This window comes from Drosophila albomicans, chromosome X (assembly GCF_009650485.2).
Source record: "Drosophila albomicans strain 15112-1751.03 chromosome X, ASM965048v2, whole genome shotgun sequence".
Taxonomy (NCBI): Eukaryota; Metazoa; Arthropoda; class Insecta; order Diptera; family Drosophilidae; genus Drosophila; species Drosophila albomicans.
Window position 1 is genome coordinate 4,434,648 of NC_047627.2, and position 16,572 is coordinate 4,451,219.

General features: G+C 34.5%; 2 protein-coding genes across 2 annotated transcripts in view; both read right to left on the reverse strand.

The window, feature by feature from the left end:
• The window catches only part of LOC117569727 (scoloptoxin SSD14), a 170,665-nt gene extending 154,201 nt beyond the window's left edge, over positions 1 to 16,464 (reverse strand). Inside the window, exon 1 of the mRNA XM_052007766.1 lies at positions 16,461 to 16,464. Coding sequence (XP_051863726.1) covers positions 16,461 to 16,463 — 3 coding nt within the window. The 5' untranslated portion in view covers position 16,464. The remainder of the gene's footprint in view (positions 1 to 16,460) is intronic.
• On the reverse strand, positions 4,280 to 11,997 carry LOC127566146 (uncharacterized). Its single transcript, XM_052007811.1, has 2 exons — positions 11,794 to 11,997; positions 4,280 to 4,599 (listed from the first exon to the last, which is right to left on the reverse strand). The coding sequence occupies exons 1-2, from the start codon at positions 11,944 to 11,946 to the stop codon at positions 4,399 to 4,401; spliced, it is 354 nt and encodes a 117-aa protein (XP_051863771.1). The 5' UTR covers positions 11,947 to 11,997; the 3' UTR covers positions 4,280 to 4,398.
• Positions 16,465 to 16,572: the final 108 nt, after the last annotated feature.

The window sequence follows — 16,572 nt, forward strand, 5'->3', positions numbered from 1 at the left end:
TGCGAATACTTCAGCATGATGTTTCTCGGTATATTTTTTTGAAAGACTTGTTGGTCTATAATCCCATCGATCATATTTATAGGTCCCACACCATGATTTTAGACCAACCATGGTTAGCGGTCTTAAGGGTATGATTTAGATTGTTCGCGGTGTTTGACCTCCTCATTGTATGTATTGTATGTTATGTACCCAAAATCAGGACATTAGCAAATTAAGGTTGTTATTCGATTTTTGTCGATTTTGAGGGGCGGAAGTGGACGTTGGCAAACATCAAAAATAAAATTGATCTATGGATATTTGTATCTCTTACTGTCTCTGAGATCTAGGCGTTTATATGTACGGACAGACAGACAGACGGTCATGATCAGACGGTATTTAGTCTCGTCTGTTGACGTTGATCAAGAATATATATATTCTATAGGGTCGGAGGGTCAAAGTTATTAAACCCTTATACCATATGCAGGTAGCAGATATTAAAACTTACTTCATTCCTTTTTTTCTTGTTAATATCCAATACATTAGTATTGCTAGTGAAAATTAAACTGCCGCACTTTAGATGCCCTCCTCATTTGCTCTTCATATTAATACATAAAAGATTTTTTGTATATTATTTTCATGTAATGAACTTTCAGCTATGCAACACTTCTTGCCCCTTCCACGTTGCTTGTGTGTTGTCAACTGTCTTCTGGCGTGGCATCAACAAAAATGTTAAATACGTTTTTACAATTCTAATTATGCAGCCGCGTCTACCGCCAAATTACAACAAATGAGAGCAACAACAGCAACTCGCTTGGCACTTGGCATAATTAAGAGTGTGTGTCCCGCTCGTGTGTGTGTGTGAGAGAGTGTGTGTCGAGCTGAGATTGTCGCTCTTAACATGCATAAAAAATAAGCAACATGGAGAACGGCGACGGCATTTTAAAACTTTTACAAATTAAGACAACGCGACAGGCAACAGAAGGGGGCGGGGATGGAAGTCGACCGACTATTTCCGTGTACAACCCCCCCCCGAAAAGACTCCTGTCTCCCGCCTCGCATCTCCACCCTTAACCCCCCTCAGTGAAACACTTGCTGAGCTCATGTTAATCAGGTTATGATAATTATTTGTAACAAATTGTTGGAAAATGGGCTGGTCGAGGGACGGAGGCAGAGACGGAGATGGAGATGGAGACGGAGACGGAGGCGGAAGCTTTGCAATTAAAATGTGTAAAATCCACGACGCGACAGTGGAAAACTTTATGAAAATGACAAGGCGCAAGCGACATTTTCATTAAAACAATTAAAATTTAAACTGGCGTTAAATTATACAGGCATTAAACGGGCAATGGGGCGAGAACTTTACGAGGCACAAGACGAATTCGGATTCGGATTCGAATGTGAATGCGAATGTGAATGCTGAAGATAAGGGCGGATCTTAAGTGATAGAGCGACTATTTCTTAAGCACAACTGGAACTTAAGCATGTCCAATGCTGAGCAGTTTCGCCTGTTTCCCCTCAATTATTCAGTAGTTGAAACCAGCAAAACTGAAACTCAAATGGAAAACTTTCTTGAATCGCGCCGCGTGTCACTTTCCCAGTTTGTCATTTCTTATTTCTCAGTTCTCAGTTCTGAGTTTTGTTTGTCAACCCGACAACAAAAAGGGGCGCAGCAACTTGTTCTTCTCTATTTGACTAGAAATTAACTTGGCAACTTTTTGGTAAACTATGCGCCAGCCCAAAACAACTCATACAGTTCTGTCAAAGGCAAACCGCAGGCCAAGAGACAAGAGCGTCAAGCCAAGCCGCTAAAAAGCCAAGTCAAACCAAACCCAAGTTTTCTGTCATTTTCCCTAGTTTCCAGATAGTTTTCTTGCCGCCCTAACAACAACAACAGCAGGAGCGTGATGGAGTTTGGCCATTGCCACTTCTCAACTGGCAGGTGCACGATAAAAGTTTTGAGTTGACAATTAAGAAATTAAGTTGCCACTTAGGCAACTGTCAGTGTCAGTTTGACAAGCAGTCACAGATATCCACGCACTCATCTTAGCTTTGTATGCTCTGCTAGCTAAGGGTTCAATCAGCTTTTTGACTTAGCTTGCTGATCAAAAGATATTCAGAAGAGGCTGACATTGTGAAAGTTGAAGAAGTAATTTCCACACTTAATTTGTAATTTAGAATTATAATATATTGAAATACGAGTAATGTTGTGTATAGCTGTGAAATCAAATAACACAACTTAAAAATATTATACCAAAAAAAATAGTACTAAAAAAAAACAAAACATTTCAATTCAAATTATATTACATTAGGAAATAATTAAATTGTATACATATAAAAAATGAGTGTTTGGAATATTTATTACGAGAGCCTTAACTTATATGACAAACTTAAAAAGGTAGAAATAAAAAAATTGTGCCATATTAATTATTTTAGAGGTATATATTCACATATTTTAATAATTAATATGCAGTTAATAATTTCAACTTGTAATATTTAATTAATCACTTAAGTTAATTTTAATATTTTATATGGTTTATGCATTCAATATTTAGTTTCGAATTTGAAACTCTAATACTTGTGATAGAATTATTTTGAAATACTTAGCTTGAAATTTAAAATTTGAAATAGCCAAATATAAAAAATATTTAAATTTGTAGTTACAACATAGTTTTTATATATTTGAAATAAAATTAAATGCTAAATATGGAACCGACTAGAAAAAAGCTCTCAAATCAATATTCATAATTCTATTGCAAATACTTGTGAACATATAATGTAATATAATATTAATAATAAATATATATATATAATATAATCTATATAATACATGTAAAACTATAATATTTATACTTATACTATGTAATCCTCATTCTTTGTATTGACTCTTGGTTTAATTCTCATTTACTCTTTAAAGTACTTATTAAAAAACAAAAATACTGTTAAAATTTGTGTTGTTAAGGTACTTATTAATTTAAAAAAAATACTGTTAACGTTTGGAATACGCTTGCTTATCATATAATTTCATATAAATTATGGTATAATAAAAATTAATAAAATTTGAAATAATAAAAACTCAAATATGATGAGAAATTGAAAGCAGCTTCATCTACAAGCTTTTCCTCCTCATTTCATAGAGCATGCAAACTTCAGTTAGTTTATTGTTTGTTTAACTTCTGTTGGTGTCTTGTTTGCATTATCAACAGACTAACACCTTGTCGAGTGTATACGTGTGTGTATGTGTGTGTGCTAACTGATAGCTGCTCTTTGCTATAAATGCCACTCATAATTAAATCAAATGTATGTCTGTCTTTCATTTCACTTTGTCTCTCACTCACTCTGCGTGTATTTGCTGCAGGCAAAACTTTTGCCACTCACTTTTTGCGTGAAGCTTAAACATTAATTTCCTACATGGAGAGCACAGCCCCAGTTCCCTCCATCTGCATCTCCATCTCCATTCCACATCATCATTATCTCCCACTCCTTGTCGCTGCTGGCATAAGAGCATATTCACCTATCGCATTTACTTTATCATTGGCAAAAGGTAAATATACTCGCTAAACTTTTATTCCCCAAGGTACGAGCGTAGTGCGCGGGGGAGGAGTGGGTAGCATTTCATATGCCAGCAGTACGACAACTAACCCCTCCCCTCCCAATCTCCCCTCACTATTCGTCGTCTCATTCATAGTTTACTCTAATGAGCGGCAAGCGTGGCAAGCGTATCATTTTTGCCAGTAAATTTTTAGCCTGATGTCGGTTGATGTCTTCTGCCGTCGTTCCCCTTCCCTTCCCTTCCCTTCCCTCTCCAACTCTAGCATATAGCATATGGCTGTAGTTCGCGTTTGATACTTTTGCGTGTTTGTGCGCGTTTGGCATGCCAAAATGACATTAGTCACACACACCGAGAGCATACGATGAGTACGATGTGTGTTTGCTCGCAGACAGCTTCATCTGGCATCCAAAATGATGGCAGTATTATTTGTTTATGTGAGTATGTAGTTTTGTAATGCGCTCTTCTCTCTCCTTGTCGCTACCTGTTAGCATTTCACATCTACATTTCTGGCTAGCCTTTGTTGGTTGTTTGACTGCTGTTTCCACAAATTTGGCGGCACATTTTTGGTATACCATATGAATTTTGGCTTTCCTGCGTTTGTATTTGCATTTGCGGCAAGCGATTTTAAAGTCGCCAGCAAAACACAACACACACAACTACAACAATTTACTATCATAATTTGCCCAAAATTATTAAATGGTGCAGAGAATAGTAGTCGAAGTATTAAAATACGTTTGCAAAAAGCTTCGCAATTTATTAAACGTTTGACTAGTTGTTTGTTGTGTGTTATGTGTTTGTTGTATAATAGTTATGGATGTGTATGTGTCTGTGTGTAATTTTTAATACAATGTAGAATTGTATAGGTCTCTTCAGTCTTCTTCCGGTGGTGGTTGTTGTAGCTCCACGCTCAGCTCGTGGGGTTCAAGTAGTTGTCCCCGCTGGCCGACGAGCTTAACCTTCTTTGCCCCTGCCATCATCAACGTGGCGAAGAAATGCTGCGAAATATCGCCACGTGGCTGATTCTCCATCACTTGAGCCATTGTCGCCTGTCCAGAATTTTCTTCGCACACCTGCCGGACTGTCTTATTTAAAGCTTCTATATTCATTGTGCGCTCCTGCACAGAATCCATTTGGACCTTCAATTCATTGATATCGTTCTCCTCGGAGATTCCATTGCTCGACGATGAAGAGTCGTCCAGCTTATAATTATTCAGATTATCCATTTTCAAAAAAAAAGTAAAGAGTGAATAATAGAAGCACAGAAAACTTGTCACGTCGACGTTCGAAAATTAGAAAAGGAAGATGACAATTAGAGATGGTCGAAAGTTAATTTTATGTCATCAACTAGAGATGAACGAGAGTGTAGCGATGTATTCATATCAGATTACTGAATACTTCAGTGCTGTAAAGTGCAAATTATCTTCGACTTTTTAGAGTGGTCTCTACTATTACATCTTTATAATTCGTATTTTTCCATTATTATTATTAATATTTCATATTTCACCACAAGTGTTTTTTATTTTTAACCGCTGTGGTCAACAGCTGATTTCGCGAAGGTGGCGCCATTTATGCAACATTGTTGGTCAGTCTGTTTTGTGTAGAATGTGATCAAAACTACTTTAATATGTTAACTTTTAAAAATGAATTGATGCCAAGAAAAGTGGTCGGCTGGACCGACCATAAAATACTGCAAGTGCAAACGTATTTAAATAAAAGTATGCTATGTTTTTGGGTAATTGCAGAGTGAAGTATTTATGTATATAATATGTATGCACATACTTATTTAGTATGTATGTATTCTATTTGCTAGACATGCACTACGGTCCAGACAACGAATTTTCGTGTCATCAATTCATTTTTTAAAAGTTAACATATCGTTGAGGTTTTGATCACATTCTACAAGAAACAGACTGACCAACAATGTTCCAAAAATTTGCATAGATGGCGCCACATTCGCGAAATCAGCTGTTAAACAGAGCAGTTAGTAATAGAAAACACATGTGGTGAAATAATGTGTGTTATAATAACGGAAAAATACGAATTATAAAGATGCACCTCTAAAGTGCATCAATATGTAGTAGAGAGCACTCTAAAAAGTCGAAGATAATTTGTACTTTACAGCACTGAAATTGAGTATTCAGTTATCTGATATGAATACAAAATATCGATACACTTTCGTTCATCTCTAGTTGATGACATAAAATTAACTTTCGACCATCTCTAATTGTCATCTTCCTTTTCTAATTTCCGAACGTCGACGTGACAAGTTTTCTTTACTTCTATTATTCACTCTTTAATTTTTTTTTTTGAAAATGGATAATCTGAATAATTATAAGCATGGAGAACATGACATCGAAGAAGCCGGTCTTCGCAGCGGAATCTCCGAGGAGAACGATATCAATGAATTGAAGGCCCAAATGGACTGTGTGCAGGAGCGCACAATGAATATGGAAGCTTTAAATGCGACTGTCCAGCAGGTGTGCGAAGAAAATTCTGGACAGGCGACATTGGCTCAAGTGATGGAGAATCAGCCACGTGGCGATATTTCGCAGCATTTCTTCGCCACGTTGATGATGGCAGGGGCAAAGAAGGTTAAGCTCGTCGGCCAGCGGGGACAACTACTTGAACCCCACGAACTGAGCGTGGAGCTACAACAACCACCACCGGAAGAAGACTGAAGAGACCAATACAATTCTACATTGTATTAAAAATTACACACAGACACATACACATCCATAACTATTATACAACAAACATATTAAACACAACAAACAACTAGTCAAACGTTGAATAAAATGCGAAGCTTTTTGTTTGACATACCAACAATTAAATATGAGAATGCAACAACTTCTGCCAGACTAGTTTAATTTGATAGTAGAGTTAGATTTATATATGTTGACATATACATGTATGTATATATGTACACTTTCATATTTTTGTATGATGCTTAAACAATGACAAGAACAGAAACACACATACGTATATATGTACACACATACAAATGCGCTCGTGCTCATCTTTTGACGCAGCATTCGAGCTTTGAATTTCAAAATCAGTTAAAATCTCGCAGCGCACGGCTCTTCCAGAGTTGTCATGACGCTGAATGTCAACTAATTGTACGTTTGTATGTATGTATAAGGTTTAAAAAATCCGTAAAAAAAAAAACAAATAGCAACAACAAACGAAGACGATGGCGTAAAACTTGCAAGCGACGAGTTTGACGGATAACCAACAACAAATAATATATATATATTTATTTTAAAAGTATTTCATATGATTTATAACATGGTTTAAATTCTTTGTTTATCTTAACACTGTGTACTCGCAATTTTCGTAACGTAACGGTTTAATATTAGTATGGAGGAAATGCCAATTCCATTTTTCTGGTAACACTAAAAGTGTTTTGCTTGGGTGGCCTTTTTACAGCAATTAGCATTGGAGAGTGACTAGAATTATTTTTATTATAGTTTTGCTGAACATGATTATGATTAAAAATTGTAATCATTTCAATTTTACAGATATGTATTGCCTTATCATCAATGAATATGCTTTAATTATAGGTAAATGTATAACAAAAAATTATTTTCCATTGTGTCTTAACATCTTAATAAACTGGAGCCAATGCACTATGGGGCATTTTCCATTCAAGTTGGCATTTAGGCGTCTTTGAAAATTGTTCCAATTAGAAAAATGTTAATGTCAATGCATTAACAGAACATCAAACTGTTATGACTCAAACCAAAAACATGTATATCTAACAGATCTTTTGAGCATAACAGCTGTAAAGTCAGTTGTCACGGTTGCCATTCCAAAAAACAATTTTTTGTACCAAAATTTTGAAAATATGTACCAATTTTAGCAAAAATGTACCACAAATTTTTTCACGAAAGATTTTTTGTATTTCACAAATTGTGATTCACAATATATTATATAACTGTTTACGTAGTGATACCCCTTAGATTGGTGCATACATATTTTCTTAATTGACACAAATGATACCAAATGATATGTTTGGTATATCGACATAGTACACCATTCAAAATATACCATAGACGGCACTATGTACCAGATTGTCGGCCAAAGCTACTCAGACCCATGGTAAGTAGGCGTTTTTGCCCATACAAAAGTATCTGCAAGATGCAATATAGAAAAAAAGCTGTTGGAAGATACAAAAGTATCTCAAAGATACAAAAGTATCTTGCATCTTGCATCTTGCAGATACTTTTGTATCTTTGAGATACTTTTGTATCTTCCAACTGCTTTTTTAACTGCAACTTTTGTATCTTTGAGATACTTTTGTAACTTTGAGATACTTTTGTATCTTTGAGATACTTTTGTATCTTCCAACAGCTTTTTTTTCTATATTGCATCTTGCAGATACTTTTGTATCTTTGAGATACTTTTGTATCTTTGAGAGTGTTGCAGTTAAAAAAGCAGTTGGAAGATACAAAAGTATCTCAAAGATACAAAAGTATCTATTGCAGTTAAAAAAGCAGTTGGACGATACAAAAGTATCTCAAAGATACAAAAGTATCTGCAAGATGCAATTGCAGTAGCAGTTGAAAAAACACTTTGTCAAAAGTATCTGCGAGATACAAATGTTTTTGATCTTAGAAATATGTTTCAATCAATTTAAATTAAAATCTAATGATGCAAAATCAGTTGGAAGATACAAAAGTATCTCAAAGATACAAAAGTATCTGCAAATTAAAAAAAGCAGTTGGAAGAACTGATTTTTTAACTGCAATATCATCTTGCAGATACTTTTGTATCTTTGAGATACTTTTGTATTGTCCAACTGCTTTTTTAACTGCAATTTGTATCTTTGAGATACTTTTGTATCAGCCAACAGCGTTTTTTCTATATTGCATCTTGCAGATACTTTTGTATCTTTGAGATACAAAAGTGTTGCAGCCTTTTTTAGTTGGAAGATACAAAAGTATCTCAAAGATACAAAGATACGAGATAGAAGATACTTGCAAGATGCAAGATACTTTGGTTTCTTTGAGATACTTTTAAATTAAAATCTAATGATGCAAAATCAGTTGGAAGATACAAAAGTATCTCAAAGATACAAAAGTATCTGCAAGTTAAAAAAGCAGTTAAAAAACAGTGTATCTCAAAGATACAAAAGTATCTCAAAGATTCAAAAGTATCTGCAAGATACAATATAGAAAAAAAGCTGTTGGAAGATAAAAAAGTATCTCAAAGATACAAAAGTATCTGCAAGATGGAATTGCAGTTAAAAAGTCACTTTGTCATGCAAAAGATTCAAAAGTATCTGTGAGATACAAAAGCATTTGATGCTAGAAAATCAACTTCAGTTCAATTCTTAACACAAACGATATGTTGATATCCATAAAGATATAAAAGTATCTTAAAGCTACATAAGTATCTGCAAGTTTCAATTGCAGTTGAAAAGTCACTGCCGCGCAAAAGTATCTCAAAGATACAAATGCATTTGATGCTACGATATATTCTAATCATCCTCCAAATACGCTTACTAGGATGAAAAAGTATATAAAAGATACTTAAAAATCTACCAGATAGATTACAAAAACAAGTAAGAAAGTTACAGTTGAGTGTGCTCGACTGTGAGATACCCGCTACCCACTTTGAATAAAAGCAAAATATTGCGGTATTTTTTTCAAAATATACCGAAAATGCAAAAATACTAAAAATATACCAATTGGTATTTTTGTTATATCGATATAGTACACCATTCAAAATATACCATAGACGGCATAATATACCAGATTGTCGGCCAAAGCAACTAAGACCCCTAGTAAGTAGGCGTTTTTGCTCATACAAAAGTATTTTTTTAATAACTTCGACAATTTTTATCTGATCGCAACCAAATTTTCAGGAATCATAACTACTACATTAATTATTGTATATACCAAAATACTCTAGCTTTAAAATTACGCTTGTTATTCGATTTTTTTGATTTGCGGGGGCGAAAGTGGGCGGCCAAAAATTTGAAACAAAACTTGATCTGCGTGCAAACATAACAAATGCTGTCAAAAATTTATAGCTCTATCTTTTATAGTCTCTGAGATCCAGTGTTTCATACGGACGGACGGACAGACGGACATGGCTATATCGTCTCGGCTGTTGATGCTGATCAAGAAAATATATACTTTATACATACATTTTCACACATTTACATACATTTTCTACCGGCACAAAGTTATAATACCCTTCTACCCTATGGGTAGCGGGTATAAAAATATGCGAACTTAGCGCGCGTGCTTTCGGATGCAACCACGGTTGCCATTCCAAAAAAATTTGTTGTACTAAAATTTTTAAAAAATGTACCAGCTTTAGCAAAAATGTACCACAAATTTTTTCACGAAAGATTTTTTGTATTTCACAAATTGTGATTCATAATATATAACTGTTTACGTAGTAATAGACCTTAGATTGGCGCATACATATTTCCTCAATTGACACAATACGTCGCGATATTTTCCAGTGTTAGTGGTTCTATTTCTAACTGATACAAAATTTTTGGAACAGAGCCATTTGTGTGAACATAAAATTTTATGAAAAATTTAAATTCTAGACCAGGCATATTGAAAATGTACCAAATATAAAATAAGTGATCCAATGTACCAACGCATGAAAAATGTACCAGTTTTGGTACATTTGTATTATTTTAACAAATGGCTCTGTTCCACCAGTCACAAATTTAGTATCAGTTAGAAATTGAACCATGACTAACACTGGAAAATATCGCATACAGTCGATTTGCGACGTATTGTGTCAATTAAGAAAATATGTATGCACCAATCTAAGGGGTATCACTACGTAAACAGTTATATAATATATTGTGAATCACAATTTGTGAAATACAAAAAATCTTTCGTGAAAAAATTTGTGGTACATTTTTGCTAAAATTGGTACATATTTTCAAAATTTTGGTACAAAAAATTGTTTTTTGGAATGGCAACCGTGACAACTGACTTTACAGCTGTTATGCTCAAAAGATCTGTTAGATATACATGTTTTTGGTTTGAGCCATAACAGTTTGATGTTCTGTTAATGCATTGACATTAACATTTTTCTAATTGGAACAATTTTCAAAGACGCCTAAATGCCAACTTGAATGGAAAATGCCCCATAGTGCATTGGCTCCAGTTTATTAAGGTGTTAAGACACAATGGAAAATAATTTTTTGTTATACATTTACCTATAATTAAAGCATATTCATTGATGATAAGGCAATACATATCTGTAAAATTGAAATGATTACAATTTTCATCATGATCATGCTCAGCAAAACTATAATAATAATTCTAGTCATTCTCCAATGCTAATTGCTGTAAAAAGGCCACCCAAGCAAAACACTTTTAGTGTTACCAGAAAAATGGAATTGGCATTTTTTCCATACTAATATTAAACCGTTACGTTACGAAAATTGCGAGTGCACAGTGTTTAGATAAACAAAGAATTTAAACAATGTTCTAAATCATATGAAATACTTTTAAAATAAATATATATATTATTTGTTGTTGGTTATCCGTCAAACTCGTCGCTCTGCAAGTTTTACGCCATCGTCTTCGTTTGTTGTTGCTATTCGTTTTTTTTTTTAGGGATTTTTTAAACCTTATACATACATACAAACGTACAATTAGTTGACATTCATGACAACTCTAGAAGAGCCGAGCGCTGCGAGATTTTAACTGATTTTGAAATTCAAATTTCGAATGCAGCGTCAAAAGATGAGCACAAGCGCATTTGTATGTGTGTACATATATACGTATGTGTGTTTCTGTTCTTGTCATTGTTTAAGCATCATACAAAAATATGAAAGTGTACATATATACATACATGTATATGTCAACATATATAAATCTAACTCTACTATCAAATTAAACTAGTCTGGCAGAAGTTGTTGCATTCTCATATTTAATTGTTGGTATGTCAAACAAAAAGCTTCGCATTTTATTCAACGTTTGACTAGTTGTTTGTTGTGTTTAATATGTTTGTTGTATAATAGTTATGGATGTGTATGTGTCTGTGTGTAATTTTTAATACAATGTAGAATTGTATTGGTCTCTTCAGTCTTCTTCCGGTGGTGGTTGTTGTAGCTCCATGCTCAGTTCGTGGGGATCAAGTAGTTGTCCCCGCTGGCCGACGAGCTTAACCTTCTTTGCCCCTGCCATCATCAACGTGGCGAAGAAATGCTGCGAAATATCGCCACGTGGCTGATTCTCCATCACTTGAGCCAATGTCGCCTGTCCAGAATTTTCTTCGCACACCTGCTGGACAGTCGCATTTAAAGCTTCCATATTCATTGTGCGCTCCTGCACAGAGTCCATTTGGGCCTTCAATTCATTGATATCGTTCTCCTCGGAGATTCCATTGCTCGACGATGAAGAGTCGTCCAGCTTATAATTATTCAGATTATCCATTTTCAAAAAAAAAGTAAAGAGTGAATAATAGAAGCACAGAAAACTTGTCACTTCGACGATCGAAAATTAGAAAAGATGACAATTAGAGATGGTCGAAAGTTAATTTTATGTCATCAACTAGAGATGAACGATATTTTGTATTCATATCAGATAACTGAATACTCAATTTCAGTGCTGTAAAGTACAAATTATCTTCGACTTTTTAGAGTGCTCTCTACTATTACATCTTTATAATTCGTATTTTTCCATTATTATTATTAATATTTCATATTTCACCACAAGTGTTTTTTATTTTTAACCGCTGTGTTCAACAGCTGATTTCGCGAAGGTGGCGCCATCTATGCAAATTTTTGGTATGCAAAATTGTTGGTCAGTCTGTTTCGTGTAGAATGTGATCAAAACCGCTTTAATATGTTAACTTTTAAAAAATGAATTGATGCCACGAAAAGTCGTTGTCTGGACCATAATGAATAGCACTATGGTCCTAGGCAATGACTTTTCGTGGCATCAATTCATTTTTAACTTAACATATCGTTGAGGTTTTGATCACATTCTATAAGAAACAGACTGACCAACAATGTTGCATTCTAAAAATTTGCATATATGGCGCCTCCTTCGCGAAATCAGCTGTTGAACACAGCAGTTAGTAATAGAAAACACATCTGGTGAAATAATGTGTGTAATAATAACGGAAAAATACAAATTATAAAGATGCACCTCTAAAGTGCATCAATATGTAGTAGAGAGCACTCTAAAAAGTCGAAGATAATTTGTACTTTACAGCACTGAAATTGAGTATTCAGTTATCTGATATGAATACAAAATATCGATACACTTTCGTTCATCTCTAGTTGATGACATAAAATTAACTTTCGACCATCTCTAATTGTCATCTTCCTTTTCTAATTTTCGAACGTCGAAGTGACAAGTTTTCTTTTCTTCTATTATTCACTCTTTAATTTTTTATTTGAAAATGGATAATCTGAATAATTATAAGCACGGAGAACATGACATCGAAGAAGCCGGTCTTCGCAGCGGAATCTCCGAGGAGAACGATATCAATGAATTGAAGGCCCAAATGGACTGTGTGCAGGAGCGCACAATGAATATGGAAGCTTTAAATGCGACTGTCCAGCAGGTGTGCGAAGAAAATTCTGGACAGGCGACATTGGCTCAAGTGATGGAGAATCAGCCACGTGGCGATATTTCGCAGCATTTCTTCGCCACGTTGATGATGGCAGGGGCAAAGAAGGTTAAGCTCGTCGGCCAGCGGGGACAACTACTTGAACCCCACGAACTGAGCGTGGAGCTACAACAACCACCACCGGAAGAAGACTGAAGAGACCAATACAATTCTACATTGTATTAAAAATTACACACAGACACATACACATCCATAACTATTATACAACAAACATATTAAACACAACAAACAACTAGTCAAACGTTAAATAAAATGCGAAGCTTTTTGTTTGACATACCAACAATTAAATATGAGACTGACTATATGCCAGACTAGTTTAATTTGATAGTAGAGTTAGATTTATATATGTGGACATATACATGTATGTATATATGTACACTTTCATATTTTTGTATGATGCTTAAACAATGACAAGAACAGAAACACACATACGTATATATGTACACACATACAAATGCGCTCGTGCTCATCTTTTGACGCAGCATTCGAGCTTTGAATTTCAAAATCAGTTAAAATCTCGCAGCGCACGGCTCTTCCAGAGTTGTCATGACGCTGAATGTCAACTAATTGTATAGGGTTTAAAAAATCCGTAAAAAAAAAAACGAATAGCAACAACAAACGAAGACGATGGCGTAAAACTTGCAAGCGACGAGTTTGACGGATAACCAACAACAAATAATATATATATATTTATTTTAAAATTATTTCATATGATTTATAACATGGTTTAAATTCTTTGTTTATCTTAACACTGTGTACTCGCAATTTTCGTAACGTAACGGTTTAATATTAGTATGGAGAAAATGCCAATTCCATTTTTCTGGTAACACTAAAAGTGTTTTGCTTGGGTGGCTTTTTTACAGCAATTAGCATTGGAGAATGACTAGAATTATTTTTATTATAGTTTTGCTGAGCATGATCATGATGAAAATTGTAATCATTTCAATTTTACAGATATGTATTGCCTTATCATCAATGAATATGCTTTAATTATAGGTAAATGTATAACAAAAAATTATTTTCCATTGTGTCTTAACACCTTAATAATCTGGAGCCAATGCACTATGGGGCATTTTCCATTTTAGTTGGCATTTAGGCGTCTTTGAAAAGTCTTCCAATTAGAAAAATGTTAATGTCAATGCATTAACAGAACATCAAACTGCTATGGCTCATACCAAAAACATGTATATCTAACAGATCTTTTGAGCATAACAGCTGTAAAGTCAGTTGTTGCATCCACGGTTGCAACTTTTGGTACAAATGTACCAAAACTGGTACATTTTTCATGCGTTGGTACATTGGATCACTTATTTTCATTTTGGTACATTTTCAATATGCCTGGTCTAGAATTTAAATTTTTCATAAAATTTTATGTTCACACATATTATTTTAACAAATGGCTCAGTTCCACCATACACAAATTTTGTATCAGTTAGAAATTGAACCATGACTATCACTGGAAAATATCGCGACGTATTGTGTCAATTGAGGAAATATGTATGCGCCAATCTAAGGTCGAGCACACTCGACTGTAACTTTCTTACTTGTTTTTCAGTGAACTTTTTTATTCATTTATTTATGTTGAAAGCTATTAATAAAAAAAAGAGTCATGGATAATAATTTCGCATGTTTGTACTATATGTTAAATGTAAATTATTAATCAAATTGTATGTGCTTATACTAATATTTTGTAATTTTTTAAAAGCTTTTTGAGCTGGTGGTTTACTTGTAATATTAAATGCCAGCTAAAATGGAAAATGCCCCATAGTGCAATGTGAAAAAGCAATTTCTTAAAGCCAGCAAAAAACTCTATTTTATGATCACAAGTAAAATTAGTTAATATTTAATTATATACGACTTCAAATTAAGGTCAAAATTAATCAAACTTTTCATTTTTATGAATATAAACAAGTAAGAAAGCTACAGTCGAGTGTACTCGACTGTGAGATACCCGCTACCCATTTTGAATAAAAGAAATATATTTTGCGGTATTTTCTCAAAATATACTGAATATACTGGTATGGTATATTTGGTATATCGACATAGTACCGTATTCAAAATATACCATAGACGGCACAATATACCAGATTGTCCGCCAAAGCAACTAAGACCCCTAGTAAGTAGGCGTTTTTGCCCATACAAAAGTATTTCTTTAATAACTTCCACAATTTTTATCTGATCGCAACCAATTTTCAGAAATCATAACTACTATAGTAATTATTATATATACCAAAATTCGGAACTCTAGCTTTAAAATTACGCTTGTTATTAGATTTTTTTGATTTGCGGGGGCGGAAGTGGGCGTGGCAAAAATTTGAAATAAACTTTATCTGCGTGCAAACATAACAAATGCTGTGGAAAAAAATATAGCTCTATCTCTTATAGTCTCTGAGATCCAGTGTTCCATACGGACGGACGGACAGACGGACAGACGGACAGACACACAGACGGACAGACGGACATGGCTATATCGTCTCGGCTGTTGACGCTGATCAAGAATATATATACTTTATAGGGTCGGAGATGCCTCCTTCTACCTGTTACATACATTTCCTGCCGGCACAAAGTTATAATACCCTTCTACCCTATGGGTAGCGGGTATAAAAATATGAAAAAAAAATTTTATTAACAAAGAAGATAATTCCCGTTGGCGTGGACACGCCTACTTTACCAAATTTATTCAAAGAACCTTCCTTAGTTAAAATAAAAAGACCGCTTCAATCATCATCAAAATGTTACCTAGTTTATAAATGCCACAAAAAGTAGTCTCCTGGACCATAGTGGACATGTTGGAAATTAGCTGCCCCTAAAAGCATGCTATGCCTTTTTTCAGAAATTACACAAATATGCTGGGAAAACAATAAGTTTGAACATTTTAAAAACGCATTTAACGAATGTTTTACCAGAACAATTATTTATAGTTTTAACTAAAAAACATGATTTCAAATTTAGAAAATATGTCAGTAAAGTATATTTTATATATTTGTTTGACAAGTTTAAAATGAAGCCGCAACTCCGTCACTTAAACCCAAATTCCATTAATAGAAAATCAAGCGTTCTCAAATCTATTAAAGACTCGTGCAATCTAAGCGGCAATCGCGCTACGCATTTTATGTGCTACCCAACAAATGTAAGGCAAGTCCATTAGCTGGTTGATCCCATGCTCTGACCAAAAATTGACATGAATACAATTGAAAATGAGAAAAAAGTATGTATAGAAAATATGTAGAGGGAAAAAAGTAGCGTGGTTGGGCAAATGTTTGGCAACATCCGGTTTAAAATGGCAGACGACGACGACGACGACGAAGAGCATTTTGACAAATCTAGCAGTTATTATGCGCCTTTGTGAGCAGAGGGCTACTGAAAAGGTCAGAGCGAGAGTGAAAAGGTGCATAATGGATGTGAATGTCAATGTCGAAGTG

Coding starts and splice junctions, on each gene's coding strand:
- LOC127566146 (XM_052007811.1), bottom strand. CDS start 11,946: ATGGATAATCTGAATAATTATAAGCTGGACGACTCTTCATCGTCGAGC. Junction 4,600..11,793: donor TAAATGCGACTGTCCAGCAG/GTGTGCGAAGAA, acceptor ACAGTCCGGCAG/GTGTGCGAAGAAAATTCTGG.